This window comes from Furipterus horrens, unplaced genomic scaffold, assembly GCF_987537825.1.
Source record: "Furipterus horrens unplaced genomic scaffold, mFurHor1.1.pri manual_scaffold_1, whole genome shotgun sequence".
NCBI lineage: Eukaryota > Metazoa > Chordata > Mammalia > Chiroptera > Furipteridae > Furipterus > Furipterus horrens.
The window spans coordinates 146,166,350-146,182,411 of NW_028327171.1; the positions used below are offsets into that span (position 1 = coordinate 146,166,350).

The 16,062-nt window shown below is 44.7% G+C and overlaps 1 protein-coding gene across 1 annotated transcript in view; it reads left to right on the top strand.

The window, feature by feature from the left end:
- Positions 1-14,538, top strand: part of KIF5C (kinesin family member 5C) — a 151,715-nt gene extending 137,177 nt beyond the window's left edge. Inside the window, exons 25-26 of the mRNA XM_090279608.1 lie at positions 1,081-1,194; positions 13,424-14,538. Coding sequence (XP_090135734.1) covers positions 1,081-1,187 — 107 coding nt within the window. The 3' untranslated portion in view covers positions 1,188-1,194; positions 13,424-14,538. The remainder of the gene's footprint in view (positions 1-1,080; positions 1,195-13,423) is intronic.
- Positions 14,539-16,062: the final 1,524 nt, after the last annotated feature.

The following is a 16,062-nucleotide window of genomic DNA, read 5'->3' on the forward strand; positions in this document are numbered from 1 at the left end:
GCTCTGAGGCCGTCTGGGTGGTTGTTCTGGAGCACCTGGGCGGGCTGTGCCTCCACAGCCGGTGCCCGTCCTGGGAGCGTGGGAGTGTCCGGCACCCGTTCTCTTCCACTGAGAGATGCCAGCGTACACTGCGGTCTCAGAGCTGCTGAGCTGAGCAGACTCGGGCTGGCCAGGGCTGTAGGCAAAGGTGTTTGGCTGTGAGCAGAGCTATACCAGAGTATACAACTGTTTCTCAGCAAGGCTGAAGGCTCCTTCCGTCCTGCGCTGGCTGGGTGGACTGTGAAGCAGCATATGTAGCCAGAGGCCTCGGGGAAAGCTGCTTGCAAGTGCAGGTTTGGAAATGTCCTGGCTCCTGGGATAGCATCAGGGAGCGGGTGTGGTTCTAAGCTGGGGAGGAGCCTGGATGTCCTGCCCCATCAAAACCTGGATTGGGGCATTTGCCCAAGCAGGAATACTCTGTAGCTGCTAAGTCATAGTTCCCAGGATAGAGCCATAGGAGTAAAACGGATTTAGGGCTGTTCTCTAGAGGGCTTTTTATAAAACTAAACATCTCCAGTAACATGTAATATTATTGCCCATCAGATAGTGCTGTGCAGGTGTTTTGTAAACCAGCAATTTCGTGTTTCTAGTTTTAGGATTATACTTTGTTTTAGTAGCTCATTGGATTTTTTTCACCCTTTGCATTCACTGGATTTTATACCCTTTGAAAACCTACTGAAAATTACGGACCCTTCCCCCAGAAAAGAGCATCGCAGGCAGTATTCTGCCTCTAATTTTAGGAGCTACACAGGTGTTCTTAGAATCCATGGGGGCCTATGAGTCAGCCTCAGACTGAAACTGAATTAAGTTAAAATTGATATGTAAGTTCTTTCTGTCTCCTAAACCTTGGGTACCCTGGTTTAGCTAACTATGCTCACAGGAGGGCACACCTCCTGCTCTCAGAAACCCTGGTGGTTGAGAACTGCAATGTTGGTAAGAATTGTGCCTCCTGGTTGTCACGTGTGGCCTGAAGGCATCAGGGTGTGGCTGTGTAAGCCCTTTCTGAGTGTCTCTTCTCTCCTTTGTGTTGGTTGGATACAGCCAAGCCCATCCGCCCTGGACACTACCCAGCCTCGTCTCCCACAGCCGTTCACGCCATCCGAGGGGGAGGAGGCGGCTCATCGAACTCTGCTCATTACCAGAAATAAATAAGAAGTGAGTCCCTGGTGTCGGGTGGTTTCTGTCTGGGGCAGATCCCTGTCCCTGCCTGGCTCTCGCCCATGTGTGTTTGGACCTGCAACAAACAGGAGGCAGCTCTGCTCCACCCCAGCCCTGGGGTTCAGGTATCAGGGATCTGGGCCTTTCCTCAGCTCAGTCTAGAGCCCTGGCTCTTCTAGCTGGGGCCACCTGGCACCAGGGTCCCTCCAGGGATAGCGAGGGTGTGGTGAATGATTCACCTGAGCTTTCTTTTGTCTGTGGGACTCCTCTCTGTATCTGGCATCCAAAAGGGTATTACCTGTTTGTCAGCTGCTTTTTCTCAGAACAGACAGATATGGGTGGTTAAGTCTCAGGAACTGAATATGAAGAAAGAGCCAGATAATAAAAACGCATATTTTTGTAATTACTCTCTGAACTCAATAAATAGAGCTTTTAAGAATTATGATAATTTGTATCTAGGTGGATCCGGACCAGTTTTTTCTTTGATAAGTGGGCTGTAAACTTCTCTTTCCACAATCCACATGCCCAATATTGTTCTATAGCAAAAAGCAGGGGCGACGGGGGGAAAGAGAGAAGGAAAGAGCACAAGCATGTCCTTTTGTCCTTGAGACAGAGAAAAGAGGTTACTGGTTAGTAGAGAAGACAGACAACTAGGCAGCCAGAAAACTCTGTTTAGAAAAACTCTGACTTTGAACCAGTCTGAATGTTGTACTTGAACTCTAAGCCCCCGCCGAGGAAGCTAGCTTTTGAGAAGCACAAGTTTAGACATCGAAGCCTTGATGACCAAGGGCAACTCAAGAGAGCAGTGGTTTCTCTTCCAGTCCTGTTTGCACCACAGTGAGGAAGGTGAACGGAAGGGGCCTGGAGCCCTCACTCTGGGGAGGTGACAGCATTGCCCAGGCTCAGACTAAAACTTCCAAGGAGGAAACTTGGTGGCTGCACCCAGGCTCCATTTAGGAACAGGACCGGACAGGAAGAAGGGGGACAGCCAGGGCAGCTTGAGTGCAGGCAGCATGTGCAACACCATCTGCCATTTCCTAGAAGGCTGGATGGAAAATGATCTTGGCAATGGGTCACCCCATTCAGATGTGATCTCTATGTCCAATCAGAAATGAAATAAAATTGGGTGTTATAAAATCGCTTTTGACTGCCATGTGATCAGTATCAGAGTTGACACTGGAATGGAACTATAGGATCATACTGGGCATCTTAGAACAGAAAAGCCTAAAGCATTGGTTCTTGAAATTTGGGGGTGGCAGCATCATCTGCACCCAGAGACCCAGGCTCATTGAACCCATGTAGGGCCTGGACTTTTGTACTTTTACCAAGTACCCTGGTGATTTTGTTTGCCACCAAAGTTTGAGAACTACTATCTTAAAGTAACTAATAGTTATACAGGATGGAAGTTTGTTTCTCTGCCACATAAAGAAAATTTGAGGTCTGTCACAGCAGAAAGCTAACCTCTTAAATTTAGACTCACTAACCTCAGCAAGTACCTTCTGTCCTCAAGGTCATCTCAAGGCTGCCAAAATGACTTTTACAATTTATGTACCAAGTGTAGGAAGCAGAGAAGAGGCAGAGATGAGACAAAAGCAGCTCTCCCACCGAATTAGCTTCCTTTAAGCAGCCTTCCCAGAAGTCCCATACAACCCTGATGCCCACATTCCTCTGGTGGAACTGAGACATGGCCATGTCTAGCTGCAGGAGAGGCTGGAAAAGGTGGTCTTTTAGCTGGGCACATCACTACCCCAAATAACGGTAGTGTTCTTTTGCTGAGGACATAGAGACGGACGCTGGGGTGGGCAGCCAACACTCTGCATTTGTTGAACACTTAATGCAGCAGAGCTGTGCTGGATGTAGTGCCCACATTTCCCCATTTAAGGTAAGCATGCAGAGAGGTGACTGTGCTTGGCTCTCTGAAAGCTCTTAGTATATATACTGGTCCGGGGACTCTGGTCCAGAGACTGTGTGGTGGATAGTCACTTTACTAATGCTGTCCCATAAAGGTTTGCCAGACCCACATTTTATGTCAGGTACATACAACTAAATGTTGGCCTTTCATTACTTGGATGTCCTCATCTCACTCTGAAGAATGAAAATCGGTAGGTCTGTTGAGACTTCCAAGACTTTCAAAGTAACAGAACCAGTGTTGCCTACCGTGGTGATTTGTTTGTTTCTTTACTCAAAGTGTTATGAGTGGTTTTGATTATTTTATCTGAAATTGGAACCATTGGTACTTTTCTCATGTCATAACCAGGCCCTGTTACCCATTGTCAGGATAACGGTATGATTGAGGGGTCTGACTTTGGACACGAGACCTGGTCAGTGTCAGGTCTTCCACCTTCTTCAGATTATTTCACCTCAGAGTTGGTTTCCTCATCCATGAAATGGGGAGAGTCCTTTCCCTGGGCCACTGACATTGACATCAGAACTAAATGAGGTCATGCTTCTAAGCTGCTTGATATATTAACAAGTGCTCCATTAAAATGCCAGCTTCAAGTATAGGTGAGCACAGCAGTAACTAGGGACATGGTAGGTAGTTGGTGAATACTGGTTTAAAATCTCCTTTATTTCACACGATTGTTACAAAATATCTTTTAAGTCTCTGCTTCAGTAGATTATAGTCACTGAGTGCGGAAGGCCCATGTCTGAGTATCCTGTTTGCTGCTATGAACAGATATAAGGGGTTTTAAAGATACTATCATTTACCTAAAACTTATGAACAAGAACATTGACAATTTTTCAGGGAAGAACATGGACAGTTTTTAAGAAAAGCCTGGGCATTTGTCAGTGGAAGTTAAAAAAAAAAAAAGATAGTATCCAATGGAGTGGAGGATTATAATTGGAAATGAGGAGATGCTAAGTCATTTTAAAAAAATAATTGCAAATAGGAATTCGTTGTTTAGTGAGATCCAAACCATTGAGATGGCCTTTATGAATCTCTGGGATTCTCATTCTGAAATGTGTATGTCCTGAGTGGAAATGATTTCAACTGCTTGCTCTTCCCAGTCCTTCTGTTGGAGCCAGAGCAGCGTCTTCATACTTAGGTGGCATTTGGATATCTTTGGGAATTCCTTCTACCTCATTTCAGGGTTCAGGAAATATAATCACAATGAGTATTTTGGTTTATTCTCAAGGGTTCAAAGGAACTGAAGGTGTAGAAATCAAGACATAGAAATCAAAAGACTCAAGGGTAATGCTGGCCCTTTTCTAATCAAATTTAAATCCAGGGGCCTGTCTCATGGGGAGGGGGACCTTCTTTTTCAGACCCTGAAGCTGGACGTGGGCTGTGGGTTGGCCAGATGTGGGTTCCAGCCCTGGCCTTGGCTTTACCCCTATGTGACACTGGGCCAGTTGCTTGATTTCCTTTGGCCTCAGTTTTCTCATCCATAAAATGGGATCGGGCGTGGAGAGCCTTGCTCTGTACTTGGTTTCAGAGTGAGTGAGACAAAGAAGGCCCTGCTCCTGTGTGATGTGCTTGTTTAGGGACACACAGCAAATAAACAAGGTAACTTCGAATAGTGGTAAGTGCTCTGAAGAAGATAAGAACAGGTTAATAGACTAGAGAAAAGGAGGGTGCTTATTTAGAAAGAGGGGCTGACATTTGAGCTGAGGCCTGAATGATGAAAAGTGCCAGCCCCCAGTGGCCTGGGGCAGAGTGGCATGGAAGCTCGGATGCTCGTGGAAGGTGGCAGTGACTGTGGCACATTGGAGGGGCCACAGAAGGCTGGCAGAGCTAAAGCACAGAGCACAGTGGAGACTTTCTTAATTCAGGTTGTTGAGGGATGTGGGGGCTGGATAAGTGAGGCTTTTGAGGCATAGGTCAGCCGTGTAGAGTGTAATCTAAGCATGCGGGGCTGCTGGGGGGCTTTGGGGTGGTGGGGCCTGGGTCGGGGTTGGAGAGGACCCCCAGGGAGGGGCTGGGCTTTGGAGAAAGCATGGGGTGAGGTGAGAGCAAGAGCAGGGGCCGCCCTGGGTGCTATTGCCAGCGTCCACTTGGAAGGGAGGGATGGCGGGAGGGGCGGGGGGCAGTGGCAGCAGTGGTAGTCCGGCCTGTGTGTGAGAGCCGAGAGTGGAGGGGAGAGGAGGAGGTGTGGGTGGAACTTCAAGGGGGTTCCTAGGTTTGGGCCCTAGCAACCAGCTGCATAGTGTTACGTTTAGAATGACTGGGAAAATTAGCTGATGAGCAGGTTTTACGGAAAAACTGAGTTTGGTTTTCCTCATCCTGATTATGAGATACTTGAAGATCTAACCTGGCTCTATCCAAGTGGGTGTGTTGAGTAGGCTGTTGGATCCAAGAGTCTGCAGCTCAGGGAAAGTGAGGGTTGGGATGGTGGGGATGTAAGACCTTGGAGATCGTGCTTCAGGCAAGGGGTTTGGAGGAGGTAACCTGGAGGCGGGGTGGGCAGAGGCAGGGTTGGGGGAGTTAGGCAGGCCCTGGGTGGGGCCAGTCTGAGAAAGGAAGTGGCACCAGCAAAGGCGTCTGAGAAGGGGAATGTGAGTCTTGGGAGGTACAGTGGACACCTGGTTCCTAGAGAAAGGCGGTCAGCTGTGTCATGCTGCTCAGAGCGGGAGGAGGATGACAACAGACTGGCTGCCTGGTGAAGGTCAGCGCGGTGATTCTGAGCAGCTGCAGCAGAGGGGAAGCTTGGATGTGGGAAAGGGGAGTCAGCAAGCACACCAGCTTCAAGTTTTATTGGAGTGGAGGGATGTGGGGCTAAGACGGGGTCTGCATTTCCTTTTTTAAGGTGGGAGCTATTACCGTTTATTTGTATCCGGATGGTAATGACCCACTGGAGATGATGCATGGAGAGTGTAGGAGAATCACACGTACAGAGTATTGGCTACTGAGAGGTCCTGTGATCCAGAGAGGAGGTGACATGGCACCGAAGGATATGGGAAGGCGGAGGAGAGAGTACAGATGCTGGGTAGGGTGCACAGGGTGTGAAAGGGGTCTCATCTTAGTGCTTGCTTACTCTTGCAGGTAAGGAGCCAGGATATCAGCTGAGAAGGGAAGTGGGAAAAGAGGTTTGCAGGCTGGAGAAGAGAGGCGTGAAATAGGCTTCCCAGGCATCATTTGGGGCCTGCACGTTTAATGTGGACACTATTTAAATACTTGTCTAGCTCTCTGGTTCTGAGGGCTGGAGTTCCTCTTCCTTCCCCTGCAGCACGTCAGCAAGTCTGTGGGCCCTTGTTCAAATATGGCCACCAGATGGCGCCAGTGGGGCATTGCTGAAACCTTAGCTGTTTCCTGAAAGGCTTTGAGTGGAATGGTCTTCTGGTTTTTCTATATTTGGACTGTTATTTCTCAAACTTGAATAGTAAATAGAGTACTTTTAAAGGAATAAAATGCTCACACAGTGCCAGAATTTAAATTATTTCAGTATGGTATTTAAGCATTTACAAATTTAAAACAATGTACACTCCCTATACTTAAAGATCTTACACACGATCAAATCAAAACAAATTTAGAAGTTAAAGTAAAATGAAACCACAAAAAATCTAAATCACCAACCCCAATATAATTTAATGAAAGATGATCTTCTGTTGAACATAAAGAGCTGGGTGCAGTGTGAGTGCCTGCTGTGGAGCGTGGCATGCCTGTACTGCTTCCACGCGTCATGCATGACTCAAACCTTTCACCCCTGTTCTGTTAAAAACCACTGCAGAATCATAGCATGCCTTGAAGTCATTCTGTCTTCTCGTGGCTGGAACATATCAATTTCTTATTGAGTCTAGCTCTACTGTTCAGATGAAGTGGTTCAAGTGGTGAGGAGTACATAGTGCCAAACTTGTCACAGCAGAAAGCAAGGGGGATGGGGGCTGACGCTGCACAGGGTTGCTTGGTTACAAGGCCGTCAGCAAGGTCACCAAGCGTGTGCACGTATTAATGCTGCACGCTTTCATGGCAAGAAGAACATAAAATTAAAAATATTGTAAAATGAACCAAAGACCCTGGATGCCTCTTACCATGCTGATGTAGATGAAGAGCCTGATATTTTGAGGACGGTACTTTTATTAAAAACCATATATATTAAATCTAGAAACCATAGCCTATTTAATAAAGTTTTCATAAACTTATATCAAAGTTTATTTGGTAAAGTCATAGTGGGAGAGTCAGAAGGGACTCATTCAGGCTCCTACAGGACAATCGAAGGAGCAGTTCGTGCTTGCGCACTGTGTTTCCTCATGTTCTGAGGCATAAAGGAAACATCCCTGGACAAGGACGCCTGCAGTTTGTAGCAGGCCGCCCAGTGGGACGTAGCTACCAAAGCCATCAGAGGAACCTGGGTGCTCCATTATGGCCCCATGTCTCTGACCTGTGTGCCATTCCCAGGACCAGTGACAGTCCCTGCAGCATGGCTCTGTTGCCCTCAGGTGTCACTACTTCAGGACCTTTATTATGAATATATTTGTTAACTTCTTACATGGTGGGATGAAAGCAGACACTCAGCAAACATCTGCGGGCTTTCACCACCATGTCCTTTTGCTGCCTTAACAGTTAGCTGCGGCCAGCGGCCTAAAATCTTGGACCTAGTCATATGCCTGGTACAGGGTCATCAGACTGTCGCACTTGGCCCTCACATTGGGGAGGACAAATGACTTTCTTCTCCAAGCAGTCTTGTCACAGTAAGCTACACCCAAACAGGGAAACTCCAAGTGTGCATTTAAGACAGGACATCCAGTATTTTTCAGCCTAGCACTTAAACCTCAAATTTCCTACGCTCTGAATGCCCCTGGCCATTTCCCCACACTCACTACCCTCAACTAAAGCCCTCAACTGTGGGTCCACTTAGGCCACTGGCTCTACTTCTTTGAATTGTGGAAGTTCCAACTTCTCTGAACCCTAGCTCCACCCAGGCAGATGGAGTTTTCTGTCTAAGCCCTTGACTACTGGGACAACAAGGCCCTTCCTATTTGGTCTTGGTATGTCCTTAGGATCAGGCCGAGCTTCCCAAGCTGGCACCTACTCATTTGTATTCTATTTACTTTTCTGATTCCCTCTGTCTTTTCTTGTTACTCTTTTCTCTGTTCGAGATACCTGGATTCAACCTATCTTGCACCATTGTTAGGGTTCCCCTTAATTGTCCTCCTGGTTTTGGAGCTCCAATCGCATAACAAATAAAAAATATTATATGTATATATTAGATGCACAAGGTGACCTGCCCACAGCAGAAACGGTTTCCCTCCACACATACAGGATAGGCAGGGGATTGCTTTCAGATTTAAGCCTCCAAAGTAGAGAAGCCAAGAAGCCTCATTTACAGCAGGCCATGTGGTGTCATTAAGTCACACATGCGTAATCTACGTCTAAACCACCGGGCCATTCACCTTGCTGCTGTGACAGCCCTAGTGATGAAAAGATTGAGTCACAAGAATGTGCTTGCAGGGTCTTCTTGTTGCTACAGGCTGGGTAGTGGGGTGATTGTGCGCTCAGGACCTGGAGTGGCGCTGCCTGGGGTTTAATCCTGGCTCAGCCACACACTAGGCAAGTTACTTCATTTCTGTGTTCCTCAGTGTCCCCTCTAAAGTGCGGCTAGTGACAGTGCCTATGACGGAGGCTGTGGGGACTGAACACGTGAGTGCACACCACAGAGAGCTTTGGTGCACACCTGGCGTGGAGTGGGCCCTCAGCGCACGCCTGTCACCGTCGTGCCAGGTCGGGCCTCGCTCTGTGTGCTGCTGTCTGACGAGGCAGAGTGAGCTGTCCAGTCGCGCAACTTGTTGGGGGCAGATTCTGGTCTAAGACCTCTGATCTGCTGTGTGACAGCTTTCAAAGTTCCCAGCCTGAGACCCTTTATATTCTTAAGAAGCATCAGTTACATCAAAGAGCTTTTATGTTTCCATATCTACAGATATGTTTTATATTGAAAACTGAAGCAAAACATGTTAGCTATTACTACTCTTAAAATAAGTGTGATTTTCAATGAAAAATAATTATTTTGCAAAACAAAAAACTCAGCAGAGTGGGATGATGTTACATTTTTACAAATCTCTTTACCCTTTGACTAAATAAGTGACAGCCAGAGTCTCATCTGCTTCTACATTCTATCTGGTGCAGTGTGTTGTTTTAGTTGAATTATATGAAGAAAACCCAGCCTTGTCACTCTAGAAGAGATTCTTGGCCATTTAGCAACTAAGAAAACTGTGGCACAGAGAAGTTCTGACCATAGTGCAGTCATCAGAGACTTGCTCTGGGAATTGAACGAGAGAACATGAAGGAAGAGTGAAAAGTCACTGAAGAGTTATGAGTCCATGTTATGGTGGTTGTGGGGACAGGCCTGGAAAGGCCAGACAAGGCAGGGCTTCGGGGAGAGAGGACAGACGTAACTGCAGCTGGGAGCGTTGCAGTGTATGATTTTGGGCCTAGCATTGTGGACTCAAAGGGAGGAATCGTGGGGGACGTGGAAGAAAGAGTTTCTTACTTCTCCTGGAGTGCAGTGGGCAGCTCCACTTGGATTCTTCTCAGTGGCGTGTCTCTCGGAGTTTAAATTCCGAGCAACTAAAAGTGTTCCTCCGCAGCAGATCACATTAGGGCTCCTGTGAGAAATGCACTTCTATTCAGTAGTAATATGTAAAGTACAATTGGTAATTCTTATAATGTGGGGACTGAATGGTAAAAAGGCAAAATAAAAGATAAAACTATGTACTGTTTGGATTAAATGTAGATCCACTGCAAGCAACTGCAAAAGCCAAACCGGAGGAGGTAGGGGGATCTCTAAATACTTCTTGCAAAACCCTTATATAATTAGCTTATTTTTTCAGCCTTCTCTACTCCTTTAAAGGAAGGTGATTTTACTTTCTTCTAAATCGGGTCATGCATTGCCATTCTGAGTTACATCTCTAGTTTGGCAGAGATCCAGGGACAGTCCAGTCAGGTCACTTGGTCCAGTGCTCTGCTTTTAGGTGGATGAATGATGATTCTGAACCATCTCAAAACCTGGTTTTTGTTTTTGTTTTTTAATCCTCACCAGAGGACATTTTATTTTTTTCATTGCTTTTAGTGAGAGAGGAAGGGAGAGAGAGAGAAACATCCATTTATTGCCTGCCATATGTGCTTGGACTAGACCGGGATCAAACCTGCAGTTTAGGTATGTGCCCTGACTGGGAATTGAACCCACAACCTTTCAGTTATGGGACAATGTTCCAGCCAGGTGAGCCACCTAGCCAGGGCAACAGAACTGGATTTTAAATGTCCTCAAGATTCGCCAGCCTGTCCCTGAGGCTAGTCTATGTGATCAGAACAATCAGAAACAGCTTCTTCTGAGACCTGTTAGCCTCTATAAGTTATAGCCATGTTCTCTCCCAATCTTATCTGAGGAGATGAGCGTTCAGATAGTTGGGAGGTGAATGGCAGTATCTAGTTGAATATGTTTTTCTTGGGCCTGCCAGAAAGACTGCTTTGGCAGGCGGTGTGTAAAGATCTTTAACTAGAATGAAGAACAGCCTCTTTCTGATGAAGGACCTTTTATTGGAGGAGCCCCTGTGTTTTTCTTCTTGGCAACCTGTCACCATCTCAGTTTTCCTCTCTCCCTCCTTGAGGCGACTAAACTGAGCAGGCTGGGCATCCTCTGTGGCCTCCTGTTTCTGCCGAACTGTTAGCCAAAACGTGCTGAATCTTGCACATGGGGGGAGTGGGGATTTGAATGGAAGGCCTTCTCATGGAAATCATGTCACTTCATGGTCTGCTGGAGTTATTAGGGCCGCCCCGTTGAGCTGTGTGTCTAATTCCTGACTCTGTCAACATGACTTGGCTGCAGCTATTGTGTTAAACCCTAATCCTACAACTGAAGGCGTGTGCTCAGCACCTACTGCCCCCGGGCACGTAGGAAGACCATCTCCTCCGACCAGGGAGAACCTAAGCGATTCTGAGACAGTGTGCTCAGAAAAATGAGCCTGCAGGGAAAGCAGAGTGGGATTGCGGTGGTGGTATTGAGAAAGCGTTCCGGGACTATTGGTGTTCGGCTCAAAATGGATTTACGTGACAACTATGACCATACATTTATTTCTGGTCCTAGCCATGAGCACAGAATCTCACCAGAAAGGCTAAACATTAAAGATGTTCTTTCCAAAGAAAGACCTATCTCTCTGTGACTTCTAAAATGATGTGACTATTACCCTTTAAGGTTGTTTAAACCATTTTTAATTGAGCCAGTTTATAATTGTGAGCAATTATACTGTTGGAGCAAGAGAGAGTAGTTAATAAATAAGCCCCCCAGATATAATTTGTGTCAGGGAGGCGCTGATATTCTTTTTTAAAAAAAATCTTTTTTTTTTCTATTCAATTTTATTCTATATTTCTATTCTTGTTTTTTATCCACTATGCTCTTATCTGCTTTTATAATCCCTTTCTATGCTCTGATTATTCTATTTATTATTTATATCCTTCTTATTTATACAAAATATGTGAAGTTGCTTACGTTAACTTATGAATCAGGAGAGTGAAGAGAAAAAGATTGAAGTAGAAAATTATAGCAGGAATCTGAGATATTTACCTCAGATAAGCACCAAATTTGGTTAGAAGTCTTTGAGAGGCAAAAGACAGTATTTGTCAGATTATGGAGTCTTTTTATAATCTTTTTTTCCATTCTACACAATTTCCATTTTCTTCCATACTTGCTTATCTTAAGAGCAGCAGTTAGGTGGGTTCTTCTTCTAGCCTGTCATATTTGCTCTGTGCCAGACAATTCCCATAGGTTCTCAGGATGGGGCTCTGCGCCCCCTTTCCCCTCCTCCCCACCCCACAGCCACCGCAGGCAGGATCACAGAGTCTGAGGGCTTGCAGCTGTTGTGAGGAGGTGGGACCTTTCAGTTGCTTCTTGAGAGCTGAGTTTACTGGAGTTGGTCTAAAGGGTTGGCCTCCTTGGGACTAGTTTAGACTCTCATCGTGGGCACCTGATGAGCATCTGGTGGAAAGTGGAGTGAATCAAAGGGGCATACTTTTGGGTACCTTCATCACCTCATGCAGGCGAAACCAGCCTGCCAGGACTGGGAGCCCCTTTCTTGGAGAGAGAGCCTCAGTATGGGGCCAGGTCTGGCCTGCCTTGCTCTCCCAGGTGCAAGTGAGAAATGGTGTTTGAAGTCCCCCTAGGAATGAGAAAATGCGTCATGTTTCTCTGAATGGCTATAGTTTCATAGGTAGTGACTTTTTAAAATCCTCACCTGAGGATATGTTTATTGATTTTATTATTATTATTTTAAACTATTTTATTTATTTAATTTTAGAAAGAGGGGAAGGGAGAGAGAAAGAAAGGGAGAGAAAAACATCAGTATGTGGTTGCCTCTTGTGCACCCCCAACTGGGGACCTGGTCCGCAACCCAGACATGTGCCCTGACTGGGAATCAAACCAGCGACACTTTGGTTCACAGGTCGGTGCTCAGTCCACTGAGCCACACCAGCCAGGGCTTGTTTATTGATTTTAGGGAGACAGGAAGGGGGAAGTGAGAGAGCAAGAGAGACATTAATGTGAGAGAGAAACATTGATCGGCTCCCCCCCCTGTATGCACCCCAAACAGGGATTGAACCCACAGCCTTTTAGTATACGGGATGATACTCCAACCAACTGAGCCACCCAACCAGAGTAATACATACTGATACATAGTAATACGTGGACTTTTGGAAGGAGCCTGTTGTTACGGCTAAACAACTACAGTGAAAGCAGTTAAGTAGGAGGCTGTGCTGTCTAATCTACTGACCACTGGCCACATGTGATTACTGAGACCCGAAATGTGGCCAAGTCCAAACTGAGATGTGCTGAAAGGATAAGATATACACCCGATCACAAACACTGGAAAAAGGACTGTGAAATATCTCTTTAGTATTATTATAATGTAAAACATCTCAATATGTAATGCTGATTACATATTGAAATGATAATTTATTGAATATATTGGGTTAAATGAAATACAAGGTGGGCAAAAGTAGGTCTACAGCTGTGAGTATGCAAGTTTATTCTTGTATTATTATTCATTAATTATTGCATTATTTTCCACATGAAGAGTTGTAAAGCTACTTTTGCCTTACCCTGTATATTATTGAAATTAATATTCCCTGTTTCTTTTTTACTTTTTAATGTGGCCACTTAAAAATTTTAAATTACGTGTCTTGCATGGTATTTCTTTTGGACATCTCTGGTCTAAATATCTAGAATTTAATTTTTTTTTAAGGAGTGAATTTCCACTGTTTTCTAACACCTGTGTTCTTTCTCTGGTTCTCTTTCAACAGATATGACTCTCCACATAGCATGTCAAGGACTAAATTAATCACCAGTACCTTTTTTTTTCTCCTACACAAATTCCATTTTCTTTTACACTTGCTAACCCAGCCATCTGCAGTACGCCGATTTCAGGTATTTGAGCTGTGTAGAATTTCTATGTGTACAGATGTCTGCTTGGACTTCTCTCTTCCTGAGAAATCTGAAAGGGATGATTACAGAAGGTCCACTCACTTCTGGCAACCACTGCTGCAGACTGGGCCTTGGAGCCTGGGTGGTCTCTGGGCAGTCCCTGGAGCCTCCCTTCTCAAACGCCCTGACGTGCCATTCCCAGGGACGAACAGCCAAGTGCCGCGCAGGTGATGACGCTCTGCCTCAATTGTCTGGTTTCCTGTAAAATAAACACTTTATATATTTAGGGAACAAAAAAAAAGTGCTGCTACAAGGTTCAAAATTTGCATTTTGAACTCTTTTCCAAAACAAATAACTCCAAGGAAGCATTTTAAATACCCTGGTCACATCTTTGGATCTGTGAAATACACCTTTTAATACGGCACTCGTTAAAATGCAAAGCAAACTTCTTCAAGGCAGAAAAACAATCTGACAGTAGCCATGTAGAATTTGTTCATTCAAACACACCTATGTGAATGCAAAAAGTCATAAAATTCACCTCTGAGCTGCTTGCTATTGAACCTGCAGCGACTAGTCTCAGCCAGCCCAGTATGAACACCACTCCTTCAGAAGTGGTAAAAATGCCGCAAAGTTGGATGAGTGGAAATGGGTTTAGCCCTCTCCCCCCGATCCTGTTGGAGCTGGCATCCAGATGGCCTCTTTCTCCAGGGAACAATCTTAATCCTTGAGGGGGTATTGCTGCTGAAAACCAGGATCATCCCTGCAGTTGAAAGAGGAAGCCCTCTGGAAAAAGTAATTGACAAATTTTTGTGCCTATGAATAAGTTGTAATGAATAGTTGTTATTTTAACTCATCATTCTAACCCAATTCTCTCTTTGGCATCAAATACATAGGTTTCATCTTCTTAGGCAGAATTAGAAGAAATCAGTATGGATGATTTTTTTTCTTACTATTTAGCTATTGCTGTATTCAAATACATGAATCTAAAGCTCAATCAACTCTTCCTGTTGTGCATATTAAAATGATGGAGCTCCAAGTAGTAAAGTTTTCAGGGAAACTGACAAGGATTCAATTTAATTGGCCTTCTGTGCTGCTACTGTTTTGACAAATTTGAGGGTAAGTCAACGACAACCAAACCAAACTCGTTGAGAGCACCCATCCTCCCATTGTGCCTCCCGAGACGGGTGAGCCGGCGCTGTCCATGCTGCTGTCACTCTGGGATGGAATCTGGGGGGAAGACACTGGGCTTCTAGCGGCTGTGTGGATGGAAGATAGTTCCAGGTGTGTGTGTGTGTGTGTGTGTGTGTGTGTGTGTCAGAGAGAGAGAGAGAGAGAGAGAGACATTAAGGACTGAATTGATCTCCAAACTGTTCTTGTATAAAATTCCCTAACAAAGCAAAGCTGCTTTATTTATCTATTAAATGTTGCACTTTGTTTATGTGTGTTCTGTTTTGAAGGGGAGTAAGGACAGAAGAGGATAAATCCTACTGAAATATTTATTTGGTAAAGATGACAGTTCTGCATTTATTTGCATTTTTAAAAATTATTCTGTTTGATTTTATATTGTTGCCAGAACTCACCCAGTATCAACTGCCCAGTCACTATTTGCAATCTGATAGAAGGGTCCTTGTAGGGCAGGGTTTCCAAACCTCAGCAGGTGATAACACATGCCATGGATTATAACCGTGCCTCTGATTTTAGAAGCTAAAACATTGGTCTGGGAGAAGATCGCCAATTAATTGTTATACCATTACTGTCTATTATACAACTGTATTACTTAGTATTTGGAAATTGAACAGAGGTCAGTAATTTCATTTTGGTTCTCTTGTTAATTATTTTAGACTTTTTTCCAAAGTAATTTTTTCCTGGGTACCCTTTTCTACTTCTGAAGAATTGCTTGGTCCTTTTATGTTTCAAAGAAACACTTATAGTTCCATATTTCTTGATCTCCATAAGGCACTCACAAAATTCACTTTTATTCACAGAGAAAGTTGGCTTTGATGTCTCTTAAAGATACTTCTGCTAGTTGCTGATCAGCCAGTCAGTTCACCTAGCTTTAATCTTTATAAGACCTCTAAACTAATTTTCCTACACTGTGACTATTATGTAGGCAGATTATTGGAATGGATTATGCAGTATATTCAAATGGATCTCTAAGCATTATTTTGTGTAATAGCTAATATTGAGATCATAGACTATGTAGGGCACTTGTTAAAAAGCCACATTTATGTAATTTTTATGTGTTTAGACTATTTCTCCTTTACACTTGGACTCTAAATGTAAAAAACCACACATCTGAATGGCTAAGCCTATGGTTATATATTTGGTTGTATGCTGCTTTTTGCTTGTGTGTGTGTGTGTGTGTGTGTGTGTGCATGCGCGTGCACACATGCGCTTTTCTCTAAATAATTATATATTTCATATTTCTTCTTGAATGTTTACTCTTTGATTCTATAAGGGAACACCCGATGGTTTATACAAATTATCTCTACCTGAAGGATAGTGGACTGTTAAATAG